This window comes from Daldinia childiae, assembly GCF_008694065.1.
Source record: "Daldinia childiae strain JS-1345 chromosome Unknown Scaffold2, whole genome shotgun sequence".
In the NCBI taxonomy this organism is placed as follows: Eukaryota; Fungi; Ascomycota; class Sordariomycetes; order Xylariales; family Hypoxylaceae; genus Daldinia; species Daldinia childiae.
The window spans coordinates 461,219-476,536 of record NW_022984643.1 but is presented as its reverse complement, the minus strand read 5'-3'; the positions used below and the strand labels follow the sequence as shown (position 1 = coordinate 476,536).

General features: G+C 46.3%; 4 protein-coding genes across 5 annotated transcripts; 3 read left to right on the top strand and 1 right to left on the bottom strand.

The window, feature by feature from the left end:
* Positions 1-73: 73 nt before the first annotated feature.
* Positions 74-1,950, top strand: GL218_01056 (putative serine hydroxymethyltransferase, mitochondrial; the record flags this gene model as incomplete). Of its 2 annotated transcripts, none has more annotated exons than XM_033577504.1 (5): positions 74-208; positions 296-352; positions 435-528; positions 596-733; positions 809-1,950. In XM_033577504.1, the coding sequence occupies 5 exons, from the start codon at positions 74-76 to the stop codon at positions 1,948-1,950; spliced, it is 1,566 nt and encodes a 521-aa protein (XP_033438190.1). The 2 variants fall into 2 exon arrangements, with proteins under 2 accessions (XP_033438190.1, XP_033438191.1); XM_033577503.1 differs by having other exon boundaries at positions 133-180.
* Positions 1,951-8,510: 6,560 nt separating this feature from the next.
* On the top strand, positions 8,511-9,943 carry GL218_01055 (putative CDP-alcohol phosphatidyltransferase class-I family protein C22A12.08c; the record flags this gene model as incomplete). The annotated part of the gene is made up of 2 exons (XM_033577502.1): positions 8,511-8,863; positions 8,935-9,943. 2 exons carry the CDS (start codon positions 8,511-8,513, stop codon positions 9,941-9,943), a joined length of 1,362 nt encoding a protein of 453 aa, XP_033438079.1.
* Positions 9,944-10,904: 961 nt separating this feature from the next.
* On the bottom strand, positions 10,905-11,756 carry GL218_01054 (L-rhamnose-1-dehydrogenase; the record flags this gene model as incomplete). The annotated part of the gene is made up of 1 exon (XM_033577501.1): positions 10,905-11,756. One exon carries the CDS (start codon positions 11,754-11,756, stop codon positions 10,905-10,907), a length of 852 nt encoding a protein of 283 aa, XP_033438078.1.
* Positions 11,757-13,248: 1,492 nt separating this feature from the next.
* On the top strand, positions 13,249-14,767 carry GL218_01053 (L-rhamnonate dehydratase; the record flags this gene model as incomplete). The annotated part of the gene is made up of 4 exons (XM_033577500.1): positions 13,249-13,318; positions 13,394-13,427; positions 13,503-13,651; positions 13,722-14,767. 4 exons carry the CDS (start codon positions 13,249-13,251, stop codon positions 14,765-14,767), a joined length of 1,299 nt encoding a protein of 432 aa, XP_033438077.1.
* Between the last annotated feature and the right edge of the window lie 551 nt (positions 14,768-15,318).

Genomic DNA, 15,318 nt, shown 5'->3' with positions numbered 1-15,318 from the left:
TTATTTGTAATATTTTAAAGTGCAGGTCATTCTAATTCAAATCAATTACAAGTCAATTAATGACCAATTGACCATGTCTTTACCTGCCCTTCGAATCCGAGGCACTTCGGTTGCTCTTCGTTCGTTGTCGAGATGGTCGACGCCAATTACGCTTCAATATGCGACGAGAAGAGCTCAATCGTCTGCTACATTAGACGTCCAGCAACGAGTATGCAATAGCCTCTAAGCGATTACGAATTGATTGTTTTATCGTCAATCGCTTGTATTATGAAGCGATACTAATTCATTTACACAGTTGTTATCGGCCCATCTTCAAGAGGCTGACCCGGCCGTATTCGATATCATCGAAAAGGTAGACTATCCTGTATCCTGTCATTATGTGTATATATTATCATATATTATATTAAATACTAAGGAATAAATCATGTCAACAGGAAAAAGATAGGCAAAAGCACTTCATCAATCTAATTCCCTCCGAAAACTTCACTTCGCAAGCCGTTCTCGAAGCGCTAGGAAGTGTAATGCAAAGTACGAAACGTCACGACAATATTCCAATAGTTAAATCCAACAAAACCGAGCTAACCTAAACCCATAGATAAGTACTCGGAGGGATATCCTGGGGCGAGATATTATGCAGGCAACGAATTCATCGACCAGTCCGAAAGACTATGTCAACAAAGAGCTTTGGAGACATTTGGCTTAGATGAAAAGGAATGGGGTGTCAATGTTCAGCGTAAGTCTACTTTAACTAGTCACATAGCCAAACTGTCATCAGGGCTAACCTGTAGTAATTCGCCTCGATGAATAGCACTCTCTGGTGCACCCGCAAATCTATACGTTTACTCGGCCTTGATGGACACTCACGACCGGCTTATGGGATTGGATCTTCCTCACGGAGGTCACCTCTCTCACGGTTACCAAACACCTACCAAGAAGATCTCAGCCGTGTCCAAGTACTTCGAGACGGTCCCTTACCGGTTGAACGAAGAGACCGGCTTAATCGACTACCAGAAGCTCGACGAATTAGCTCAAGTATACCGACCTAAGATTATTGTTGCCGGAGCCAGCGCCTACGGCAGGTTTATCGACTACAAGGCTATTAAGGAGACGTGCGATAAGGTAAATGCATATTTACTAGCCGACATCGCCCATATCTCGGGTATGATTGCAGCCAAGGTTATACCCAGTCCTTTTAGCTTTGCAGATATCGTAACGACTACGAGTCACAAGAGCTTACGCGGTCCCCGAGGTGCTATAATCTTCTTTAGAAGAGGCGTGAGAAAGGTTAACCCCAAGACCAAGGAGGAGATAAAGTATAACCTTGAGAATCCTATAAATGCTTCAGTATTTCCTGGTCACCAAGGCGGTCCTCATAACCACACCATCACGGCGTTAGCCGTTGCGTTAAAACAGGCGCAGACACCCGAGTTCCGAGCCTACCAGGAACAGGTCCTAGTGAATTCACAGGCTCTCGCGAATCGTCTAGGCGAATCCAAATCCAACGGCGGTCTCGGATACAAGCTTGTAAGCGGCGGCACGGATAACCACCTTGTACTTGTAGACCTGAAACCGCAGGGCGTCGATGGTGCCCGCGTCGAGCGAGTGTTAGAGCTGGTCGGCGTGGCCAGCAACAAGAACACGGTCCCCGGCGACAAGTCGGCGATGATCCCCGGCGGCCTACGGATAGGTACGCCGGCAATGACGACACGAGGCTTCGTTGAGAGCGACTTTGTTAGAGTGGCCGACATTATCGACCGCTCCGTAGCCATTGCCGCTAGGGTGGACAAGGCGGCGCGCACCGCGGCTGAGGAGAAGGGCGAGAAATATAAGCTTAAGTTCTTCTTTGACTACCTTGGCACCGGCGAAGAAGACTCCGAAATTGTGCAGCTGCGCGCAGAGGTCTCCGACTGGGTAGGGACATATTCCCTTCCGTGGGAAGAGAGACAATGACGTCGAGATGCATCCTCGACGGTGCAGCCGTGACGAGGCCGCACACCCCTTCAGTGTGAAGGATAAATTTAGGTGAAGGCGCAGTTCCTTATGTTGTTTGCCCCTTGCGCTGCAGCAAGCAACACGGGGGCGACATGGGCGGCTAGTGTACGTATGAGATGGCACGAATGCAAGCTGGGTAGCATTGGGGAGTTTTCGGATGGCTTCCGCATACAAAATAAATAGAGGGAGGGATCCCTTCGGGTTATGGTGATGGCTTCATTTGCATCATTTGGTTTCAACAACAGCAGTTCAACATTGCAGATCTTGTCTCCCTTTCGTTCGGCAGTGCATCTATTCACCACTCGGCATGTCGGGCGAAAAGTCGATAGGCGGGACAGATGGTTCTTTTTTTTCCTGCTGGCTTTTTGTGAGTTTACCTACCTTTTAGGGATATGCTCGTAAATACGAACGAATTAAAATGTTTGTTTATCGAATTTGCTTTTGATAAGACGGCGAGCAAGATGAGGTCATCACGGTTGCCGGGTACTACCATTATACCAATATAAGGCTTTATTCGATTCGACCGCGAGTGGAATTTTGCTTAAGGGGTATGGTTGGTGGATAGATTACTTGTGATAGAGAAAGGCCATTCAGTGTTGGTTTGGTAAGACAGCCCGGGGATGTAAGGCGTCGATGCTGTGACCCTTACTTACAGATGGAGAGGTAAGAAATTAGACCGATTAATACATCTACATATTCGTACATACATAAGGCAAGTACTTAATGCTACGTTCTGGAAACGCAATGGCCTGATTTCGGATACTGATCCGATCAGTAATTCGTTTAGACATGGGTAAGGTACTTTAGCAAAGGAGTCGAGATATCATGATACCTCAGGTACCGAGATATATGTTACTCTAATATATGTCACTCTTCACTCTTGGAATTCCCAACCGATCTATAGTATGTATACAAACGCCTAAGGTCACCTGCGTAGTCGACCATGCCAGTCAAGTCTGCTCGATATAGCATCATGAGAAATATATAAAATCAAAGAGACAGCCTAGAATGAATATCCCCAACTACAATGTCAGATCAAAGTGTCCGGGTTGCTTAGATGGGCCATGGAATAGGCAGCTCCACGGTCTTCTAGATATAATATCCAACTGAAAATGGACCCCTATGTGACCTTATGGCCTTGTGGCTTCTAGAACTACCGTAATCCCCCATTACCGTCGCTTTTTACTGATTCTACCGGTAAGCATCTTACCACCAATGCAATATCTGGTTAATTGAACTATTTCGCATTCAGCTGCCTGTTTTAATACTACCGTCTCATACCACAGAACGTTTATTGTCGTCGCAGTCGTTGTTACGCCCTCACCGCTTATACCGTGTCAGCTAGCCTTTGGATCCAACACGTATCGATGAATCCGTTCGGCCATTCTAATACGTGCAAGCAGACAAGCAGGAAAGCAGGGTTGGTGAAGATAAGTCGTCGACTTAGAACCCTGTCTTGATATGTGATGACTCAGAAGTATGTGCATGCATCCATACATCCATGCAATAGGTGCGAAACTAAGAAGAGAGAAAAAAAAAGCAACGTTCGAGCGGGTAGATCAGGGTAGATCGTCATCGTGTTTACTGCTCAAGCTGTCAGGGCGTGTTGGTAGTGGCGGCGGCTCTGCGGGAAAATGGTTTTCTATGTAATGAGAGCGGAATGTTCCTTTGAATGGCTTCTCATCCATCCAGCATGTACCAGGAAAAAAAAATCAAGATGAGATCGACGACAACTTGGGGTTTGGGAGGGGGATGGCGTAGATCTTATGCCTTATCGTCTGGCCATGTGGCATTCCAGCAGGAAACGATCGGCTCGCCACATGTAGAACGCAGTATCTTTGTACACCCTATCACCATATCGCTATACTATTGTCTTCTGGCGATTCTTATTGGTTGTTTGTAATTTCTATACAAGTTAACCCCCCTGCTATTGGATGATGAGATGACTACATGGGAGTCAACAGACAAGGGTGTCGGACCTATGGATACTACGTATGGATGGTATGGATGTTTGCATTCATCAGAAGAACAATAAAAAAGTGAAAGAGTTCGGAGAGGAATAGATATATTGTAATGAATTTGCCGTACTCCGCTCTTTGACTGTCTTCCCATGCTACTCTGTGGCACGGTCGTGGTGAAGTCGTCATCAAGCAGCTACAAGAAGGGAAATTAGCAACTGGCTTTTCTTGGCTTCAAGGGAGGTGACTTTCACATGCATTAGTTAAAGAAAGGTATGATTACCTATTTTCCTGACTGTAAACATGTCCTACACCCACTACACACATCACCAATGGCTCTTCTTATCTTATTAGCACCAACATTAGGCTAGTCAACAGCCTACATGCGAAATGACTAACCAACCATTGAATATTTTAAGAGCATCACAAAGGGGAGATTCGCAACGGGGAGGGATCTCAGCCCCCCCTGGCCCCGCACCATATACAAACCACATAACACATGCCACATGCTACATGATAATACGACTTAGCTTTAATCACTAGACTAGCAATTATAATAACGTATTCTGCATATAATCATGCTTCATATGATAGGTTAATGACGGTGATGGGAGCTATACGGGTTCCTTACGTTTAAGATATGACCTACCGCACCAATTCCGCGTCTGCAGATACTATCTTCCTACGGGACGTCACTGTGCATGATATGGTGGCATTTTATATACAGCTTAGACAGTCCAACTGAAATAGGACAAATAATTAGATCTAACGGAGATTAGAGTTTTGACATTTTTTCTAGTCGCCGTCTTCAGTACGATTCAAGTATAGGTCTGAATTCTTTTTTTGACTCATAATCTTACATATATCTGAAGCACGATGTTAAACTCCTCATGTGACGGTTAGATAATATTACTTAGCTGCCAATGTAAACATGGGTGGATGCAACATGTCGCCTAGTAGGGCAATCCAAACTACTGGGCTCGAGTCGTTAAACAATGATAGGCTTCCTTACTCGTAACGTTTCGTTCTATTCGAGCCAACCGATTTCTATTGTGGGTTTTACGTGGATCTCTAGTCGCATGATTCTGACAAAGATATGATAGATGACTATGCTAGGACAATGCTGGCTGATAGCTTTGATGAGTAACAAACCCCACAAGTATCAAGAAACAGACAGGTCAGAGAATATTAACTAAGTAAAATTTTAGACTCGAGCAGTCAGATCTTAGCTGCTTATAGTAATCCGCACAAGTCGATTATCTTTAACCTCCAACGTTAGAATGCCGCACTAATGACATTGTATAATCATATGCCTTTCTTCTCTTCATGGGTTCCCTGTTTGGATAATAATACTAAACCGATCCTCGATCCTCGATCCTTGTGGATTTCCTTCCCCAAAGATCTACACTATTGCAAGCTGAGGGTGGATTCGAATTGTAAGTGAGGATGTCGGTAGGGCCTATCAAGTGTTGAAACCGAGCCCGACGGCTGCTACCTGAACCGGAGACATGGGGAAGTCGGGGCTACACTAGAATACGGGTCCGGGGGAGGAGTAGAATATGGATATCGACACGAGCATCGGTGGGTATTGCTGTGATGATCAACTTATCTATTCAGAGCGTTTTACTTTTAGTCGTCCTTTTACTATCTACATGGTCTTGACCGTATAAGTCCTAATCATATACCACTCTATAGTTAACAATTTGATAAGAGTCAAGATACTAACGCAAGATAGAGAGGATGACGGGAATCTTCCTCTGTATATCATCATCTAGTGTTCTTGTATTATTTTTCAAAAGTATGTCTAGAAATAAATACATGTAGCCTGCTCGATACACTACGAAAGCACGTCAGGCGTAGGGATGTATTCTTTCATGAATGGGCCCTTACATACTTAGACGCCTAATCTAAGAGAGGGAGAGATGCCTGTAAGTAAACCATATGAACATAAACATGTTACTATCGAATTTAAGCCGGTCTATATGGTCTAGGCATGGATGATTGTTAACAAAGTCGGAAATGTGAGATGTTCCCTTCCGTTATAACCGCCGTCGTAACACCGTTCACAGGCTGATTGACCCGTCGCTTACCTTATGTGGGCATCCGTAGCTCCAGGGGAGCCGTGTACGTATATCGACTATATCAAGCTATATCGAATGTAGTGGCTGATGGATGGCTAATTGGTTATGCCAATGGATCTCCAGGGGAATCTGAAGTCTTGGAATAGCAGAATGGGGGGCATTTTGGGGGGCACAGACTTGTATAGGTATTGCTACGTTCTTTTGATTGAGGGGTAAAGAGAAAAAAAGGGGGGCGAAGGGGGAGGGGGGGTATGTGTTCGGCCAAAGGGTGGCTAATGCTGCCGAGAGGGATCAGGGGTTAAAATGGCCGAACAGGCACAAGAATAATGTATTAAAAAAAAAAAAAAAAAAAGAATTAAGAGTCCCACTAAAGTATCCACTTATACAGCTGCGCTTGACGTCAGTATTTCTGCGGCTATCTGACTTTTACTTTTCTCTAATCGCTCGATAACACCTTCACATCTTTATTACAAACCATCACAATCCAATCAAGTCATATTATACGTTGCACCTGAACAATCAAAAGAGACAGTGTCTATAATTACTGTGGATATCTATATCCTTCTTTAACCGCCATGTCGTACCAGATTTATATAATTTCAGTGGAGAGATACTCGTAGACGCGCTCTCAGATACAGAAGATAGAATATGATAAGATCGCCTAGAGAACCATTGCAACATCCAAGCATCCAGAAGCCTGGCTTCTCGGTCCGATCTATCAGATATCCTTGCATCGTGCGTCTCTTGGGTAAGGCCTCCCCCGGGTTATGTAACGGAAGAAAGCAACACGAAACGGCGGCTTTTGACGGATTGATACGTCGTTGTAGACTTCAGCCATATTCATGACTTGTCGTGTCGACCAACCCAACATTGATGAAAGGGATACGGGGCGCTCGCTTACTTTTCGCTTCAGGCCTGGATGGTCTATATTACGGGCCGAGTAATAGCACCGCAGCCGTCACGTCTCATCAACTTAGAGCGAAGAAGTGAAGAGTCGGCTTACACGTGCCTCAAGCTCTAAACCAAGTTGGTCACTCGCCTGCCTACTCGGGCTATCCCTACATAAGTTGTAGGGTTCTCGTTTGGCCTTATGTAACCCAATATATCCAGCCTGATGCTATTTAGACTATTTGGGGCTATATACATGCATCGCTAGTAATTATCCCGATGACAGCCCGCGAGGCGGGCTGACGGGTTCTCAAGGTCGGAGAATATTACAAAGTAACATCCTAGATGATACAATGGTTTATTAATTCTAAGCATCGACAAAAGCACGATTACATCTTCGTACAGTATGCGAACATGCGAACTAGCGTCCGGCGCAGAAAGCCGGATAGATAGCACTGCTAAGCGCGGCGTCCAACGTCACAGATCATAACCCTTTTCGGACACAGCGTCATCCATACCTGGTGAGGCTAACGTCGTTGGTTCTGCACACCACGAAGACTTGTCGGGTTGCTCGATGCTTCCAAGCCGTGACGAGGTCCGACCTTGCCAGGTTCGGCAGCCCAAGCGAAGAACAAAGGAGAAAGAGAAAGACCCTGATTTTCGATCCTTGTAAAGTTAGTAACCGGTTCTCTCATCTCATTCGCGAATTCTTATTTTACCATGCGTAAGTACAATATACTATCTGGCAACTCGTACTTCGCCTCCTGTAAAGAACAAGAGACAGAGTATATCTCGATGTTACAGGTCGGTAACGCCAGACACACACAAGGCTGACGTTGGCAAGTAGTGAGACAATACTTCGAATCTAATAGGTTAGATTTGTCGTTCATATGCCAAAATACCCAAGTACATTATTTTCCATTGGCTTTCCGCGCTCGCCGACTCAAATCTCATCATGTATATACATGTGGTGAGTATATACGTACCTGACGAAGCGATAACCGAGCCGTTTGCCTTTCTAGCTTGACTTCTTGTCTATTTGTACACATTACCGTGTATAAGTCAGTTATGTAGTATTTTATACAAGTACTAACTATACCCTGTAAGGTAGTACCGTAGCCGGTTAGTATAAGGCCGGATCCACACAGCAAACACGCCCCCATCCACACTTTTATCATGGTACATCTGAGCTAGTACGTAGCCACATATCACACATCATTGTACATGTCAAGGAATCGTTGACGGTATGCGTTCCTGCTGCTTTGTCGATGTTATCAAATGACGGTATGTGTTTACTCTTACCTCAAGATGTACCAGATAGAACCACTATTCCTCGATGCCGGGTAGTTTATGTAAATATATATATCCCCTTACCCAGCTTCTCGAGAATATATCTAGTTTTTCTTCTTCAATCAACACATCAGCTATTCAACAGGATCTCAAGTATCCTTCGTCTTGAAGAGTAAAATCTACAAGACATTCAACAACAAAATCAACAACCGCCTTGACTGGTCTTTTTTAAGTCCACAGTTACCTATTTGCTTTTATATCGCGTGTAGAGTTCGATCATTACAATTTCTCTTCTTTCACCATGTCTTTGGAACCGCAACAACCTACTTTCCACCGCGGCAGCTTTGTCGACGAGATCGAAACGGCCCGAACCGATCTTGCCCGCAAGCTTCTCGTCGGTTCTCCGGCTACCAGCCCGTCCGACTCGGAGACGGCCCCGTCGCTAAGCCCAGCCGCTAGCGCCACGTCTACAACCCCGGAATCAGACGCTGCTATCTCTCCCATCTCTCCTCCTATCGACGAAGAGTTCGTCGCCGACAGCTTCGCCTTCGCCTTCGACATCGACGGCGTCCTAGTCCGAGGTGGCCGTCCCATCCCCGAAGCCGTCCAGGCTATGAAAGTCTTAAACGGCAATAACAAATACGGAGTCAAGATGTAAGTACCATTTAAGTCCAATACTGGAAACATCAATATAAAATTCGAATGATTTATACTGATTAATGCAGTCCGTATATCTTTTTGACCAACGGCGGCGGCAAGAGCGAAGCTGAGCGTTGTGGTGATCTCTCCAGCCAGCTGGACATTGAGATCTCCCCGGCTCAGTTCATCTGCGGACATACGCCCATGTCCGAGATGGCCAACAAGTACAATACAGTCCTGGTCGTGGGTGGCGAAGGCGAGAAGTGCCGTACCGTCGCTCAAGGCTACGGCTTTAAGGACGTCGTCACCCCCGGCGACATCATCAAGGCCGATGCTGCTACGACGCCGTTCCGCAAACTGACACCTGAGGAACACCAAAACTCAAAGGAGCGTGACTTCAGCAAAGTCACTATCGAAGCTATCTTCGTCTTTGCCGATTCACGTGATTGGGCGGGAGACCTGCAGATCATCTTAGACCTAGCTATGTCCAAGGGTGGCCGCATCGGAACTCTCTCTGAGACCTTTGACGAGGGTCCACCGATCTTCTTCTCTCACAACGACGTGGTCTGGTCTGCCGCACACGACAACGTGCGCCTCGGCATGGGAGCCTTACGGGGTATCGTCGAATACACGTTCAAAGAGGTCACCAAGGGTAAGACATTGGAGACTCACGCCTTTGGCAAGCCTCAGATCGGAACTTTTGAGTTTGCCACACGCCTGTTAAAGCGATGGCGCATGAACCAGCATCGCCTAAACAAAGCCCCGGAGACTGTTTACTTCGTCGGCGATACCCCCGAGAGCGATATCCGAGGAACCAACCAATACAACGAGAAGGCCGAGAATGACTGGTATAGCATCCTGGTCAAGACTGGTGTCTACCAGGATGGCACCGAACCGGCCTATAAGCCTCGCGTCACCGTAAATACAGTTCTGGATGCTGTAAACCACGGAATCGAGCGCGAGATGGAGCGCAGGAAGAAAAACAAGACGCAAAAGCCGCGTCTTTCCGATATGCCCAAGCTGAGCTTGGAAGAAGCTCAGGACTGCGCCGTATTCAGCCCTGCTGAGGAACGGCCCCTTGAGCTCACTGCATGATTTTACGAATATCACGAACCGGGTTTACTTTTTAGAGGGAACATTCTCATGATACCATTGTTATTACATTTACCATCTCTTCCATTCTACTATTTTTATTTTTATTTTTATTTTATCACTATATACTCTTCGCGCATGTAATCATGCTGTAGAAAGGGGCATTCGTTCTGGTATCGCTAGGGATGTCGTTATTGGGGTTCGACGGAGCTTGTGTCTATCTAAATACTGTTGGATATATTGTGCATTAGGTGGCGTTATTGATATAAAACCGATATAATCAGGTTCTTTTAATGAAGCATTTTTACAACTTAACTACTATTAAGTCTTAACTGTGTAATATGATTTGTATAGCAAGGCAGTTTCCATGTAACATTTACTACTTCGGCATTTTAAACCGGCAAATTCTCAGCTTTGGAGAGAAATGCTTTTGATGTTGCATTGATGAGCCTCTGGGATATCTCAACTCTGACTATTGCTTTGCTAATAGGTCGGTAAGTATCATCTCGACGAATGTTAACACATAACTATATTCTAACACCAATCATAGTCACGCAGACCTTCAATATATCGTCTCCCGACCCTACTTTTTGAGCCTCAAATCAACGTTTTAATCAACTTGAACTCCCGGATCAGCCCACATCTCGATCTTATTGTTCGAATATGTCACATTTGCCACCGCGATCTGCGACGCTTCCACATAAGCGCCTTGTTATTCACCCACTCTTCTCGGCATCTTCGCGCATACACACTTACACAAATACGTATGTGCTTGAAATAGGTACGTGTTCGCCTAACTGCTAGCCTAGTCCTAGTTACTACCAATGGTTGGTTGGATGCATGCTGGTAAGGCGAATATGCACGGTTTAAGATGAAGGGCGAGAATAGGAACAGGGGCCCGGATTCCCGATGATGGTGGATATATGGATGTGTAGGTATATTATAGTTGTCGACCGGTATTTCGTCACTGTAGATTAACAAATAAACCACCATCAACCAGTAGCTGCGAACCGGTCACATAACCGCTCAGCTCATCGGAGGCGAGGAAGACGGCCGGTCCCGCCATATCGCGGGGGTCACCGGTGCGTCCCAGCGGAATACGACCCTCCATATAAGCGCGCTTCGCATCATCAGCCAGATCTTCATCGTTGAGCTGCGTCCGAATCGTTCCCGGAAGCAGCGCATTGCACCGAATTCCGTGCGTACCTAACGCCACCGCGCAGCTCTGCATCAGCGATAGCACCCCGGCTTTCGTCGGCGTGTAATGCGTCTGCTGCCCGCCGCCTACCAACGCCGAGATGGAACTTAGTCCGATGATGGACCCGCGTTGTGGTTTTCCCCACGAAGAAGAGGACGAGGGTAACGGCTCTTGAGATGCCATCTGTCGAGCTGCAGCTTGCACGACGTAAAACGCCCCGTCGAGATTCGTGCGTACCGTCCGCGACCACAGGTCCCCGGTTAAAGTTAGAAATTCCGCGAATTGGCAGATTCCCGCATTGCTCACGCATATGTCTAAGCGACCGAAGCGCGAGACGGTGTGAGCTACAAGCGCGGGTCCCGTGGCCGGGTCCGAGACATCGCCGGCGAGATGGTCGAGCGAGCCTATTGTTGCGTTAGAATCGATGTTGGAGGTCTTAAGAGATTCGGCTTCGGCGACTAGAGATTCAAGATGAGGCTGGTCGCGCTCGAGACCTAGATGGTTCACTACTACGTTGGACCCCTGGCGCAGATATTCGAGGGCAATGGCTCGGCCAATACCCGTAGTTCCCCCTGTTATGATGGCGGTTTTTCCCCGCAGCAGATTCGTCGCCGGCATTTTATTGTATGTGTTTCGTGTATATTATATTTAAAGTAGGGAATGTGTCGGTAGGTCGAATTGGAAGGTGGTGAAGAAGTTGGCTCGGTCAAGTTTCGAGCTGCGATGCGGTTTTCTTTTCTCGGAAGCATTCAAAATATGCTGCAGATGAGGAGAGCTTTTAGGGTTCTAAGTATGGCGGGGTATAGGGGTAAATAACTAAGTAGCCTTGGCATGTGATGAGGATTAGTATAACTTAATCTAGTCGTTGTTGTCGTTGTTGTATTTATATTGTCTATAAGTGAAGTATAAGTCATAAGAAAGAAAATAGAAATGTAGTAGTTCGTCAAGTTGAATTTTTCTCTTCCTTACTACGTATATCAATTATTAATAACATGTAAATATTCAATCTAACTACACAGGAATAAACATCACACATCTCCAAGTTACTACTATAGTAACCTGGTTAGTCCAAGTTTATGGAGTCTCGAGCTATGGACCCCAGTTGCGTACGATCAGCACTTGACCCCACGATCTCGGTGTAATGCGTAGCGAGATTTCGTCTGAAGTTTACACCTAAAAAGGCGCAGGTGGCCCGCCTCGCCATTCACCAAGAGATAGGTATCGAAAGCACGGGTCTCCTTGGTTTTTTATAAGTATCTTACACGTGGAATTTTAATTATGACGTTTTATGTTAGAAGTGCAGTTGTTTCTTTTATAATATTACCTATAAGCTTCCGTGATACATCGTAGCTCGTGTGTTTCGTGTTTCATTCCAGATCTTCCTCACTTTGGCATTAGTGGAAATATATGAGTCCAATCGCGGGGGAATACCACCTTATATCCTAGACGCTTCACTTATATGGAATGCTAACCTATAACACAAGCTTTTATGCGTCTACGTATGTAGGTTGTATGGGCTTGCAGCATATTATCGTCCTCGTGACTTGTGCTGATACGATGTCTATTCGATAGGAGCTCAAGATGAGCTATGTTTGTTATTGTCGGGCGATTGGAGACCGATCTACATATAGACTAGGGACGACAAGTCCTCTTATGAAACGTAATGCATGTGTAAGTGCGAGCTAGACCCATATACTATACCATGTAGAAAACCAACAATAGGAACGAATGGGGACGAACGGGGTCTATTGGCAACGAGCTAGAACGCTTCCAAGGCTATCCCGGCCACCCCGCTGCCTACGGACCTGCTCGGCCTTTGGGGTATCGCCTTCAAAAAAAAACCCAGGGCATGTCGCTGTTCGGGAAGCCGAGCTTGACGCTACTATAATTTGCTCTAGACGTATTTAATATTCCGGCCGCGACGCTTGTGGATGTGTTTCTTTGACGCTGCTACTTTAGTTTCTCCTCCCTTCTCCCTCGACTCTCTCCCCCCCCTCTCCGTCTTTATATTACGACGCTCTCGTAACAGACCACATATTGTTGGTATAGTTAGCAGTTAGCGGGAAGTAAACCTACGAAACGACTTGTACTAAGGTGATAGAGTCCCACGATGGCTTCGGTGAGACAATTTCCCACCATCAAAGCCATCAGGTCGTATGTGATTGGCGGCGTTGGCTCAGGTATGCAAGCTACCTTATATGTCAAGACGGGGATGTGCGGGGATGACCAGTCATATGGTAACTAACTTACTATAGGTGGTGATTATCACAACGTTAAGGGTGGCCATTGGTGAGTAGCTAAGCTGACATATCTTACGAGAGAACCTTAAGACAGCGAGACTGGTATTAACAATACTTACTGTAGGCTGATCGACACGGATATCTCAACACCGTGTTCCATATGGGACAAGTATAAGAAATCGCGTACAAGTTGGGGTATCAACGTTCTCGGATCGTTTCTTATCGAGATCGAGGCCACCGATGGCACGGTAGGCTTCGCGACGGGCTTTGGCGGTAAGAACTCCCATTTCGTTTCGCGGATTAATAAAATTACCCATTGGACTAATGGATACTTTCTACGTAGGCCCGCCAGCTTGCTGGATCGTTCACAAACACTTCGAGCGGTTTCTGATCGGTGCCGACCCTAGAAATACCAACCTACTATTCGAACAGATGTACCGAGCCTCTATGTTTTACGGCCGTAAAGGACTACCGATAGCTATCATTTCTGTTATCGACCTTGCTCTTTGGGACTTGATCGGCAAGCTAAGAAATGAGCCCGTATATAAGCTCATCGGCGGCGCGGCACGGGAGCGGATAGACTTTTATTGCACGGGACCAGAGCCGATTGCTGCGAAGGCGATGGGATTCTGGGGAGCCAAAGTTCCACTTCCGTTCTGCCCGGCCGACGGCCATGAGGGTCTGAGGAAGAACATAGAGTTCCTCCGCAAGCATCGCGAGAGTGTAGGGCCAGATTTCCCCATAATGGTCGATTGCTACATGAGCTTGAACGTGTCGTACACTATCGAGATCGCTAAGAAGTGTGAAGACTTGAACATCAACTGGTGGGAGGAATGCTTGTCCCCAGATGATACCGACGGCTTCGAGCAGATCAAGAGGGCGCATCCTACGCTCAAGTTCACAACGGGAGAACACGAGTACTCGAGGTACGGATTCCGTAAGTTGATCGAGGGGCGCAATCTCGATATCATCCAACCCGACGTCATGTGGCTCGGCGGCATGACAGAGCTTCTCAAGGTCTCTGCTATGGCTGCCGCCTACGATATTCCTGTCGTGCCTCATGCTAGTGGACCTTATAGCTACCACTTCGTCATATCTCAACCTAATACTCCCTTCCAAGAGTATTTAGCCAACTCTCCTGACGGAAAGAGTGTTTTACCGGTCTTCGGCGACCTTTTCCTCGACGAACCTATTCCGACAAAAGGTTTCCTAACTGCGGCCGACCTCGATAAGCCTGGCTTTGGCCTTACCTTGAACCCTACCGCTAGATCGAAGCTGATTCCGTCGGACTATCTATTAAGTCCGCCGCCGGCGAGTATATTGCAGAACGCAACAGGGCTACCCGATGCCCAGAAAGCGGAGGCGGAACCTACCGAGAAGAAAAACTAGCCTCGTAGATCATCTGACAGAGGGCGTAAAAAACATGGCTACGAGCGCCTAGAAAAGAAAAGGCATAAATTTGAACGACCAGAATACTCATACTCATACTCACACCCATATCATCCTTAGCCATACTTACTCAAGTGAATGCTGGGCGCAGGAAAATCCTAGAAATAGGAGGGTGAGGGAAGCATGAAATGAAATATCGGCAGTTGGACATATGTTGAAAATCCGGTGAATACTGCCGATATTGGAACGGAATCCTACGGAGGGTTATCCGCCTAATGTAGTAATGGTCGACTTGCATGTAATGGCTGCTGGGTCGGGACTTGCGCGTTAGGAAGGTATCTTGGATCTTGGATAGGAGCGTTCGCGTCCAATACATGCTGTATATTGCCATATATATATATAACTATATAAAGCTTAGTATGAATTATACTTGCTTACCTAGGTATAAAGAATATAAATTTCGAATTATGTAAAATGTTGACTCGAGTTTGAAGCAAACACGATATAGTACGAGAATATTCGTGGGATTTTCTACAAGATTTCACATAGTC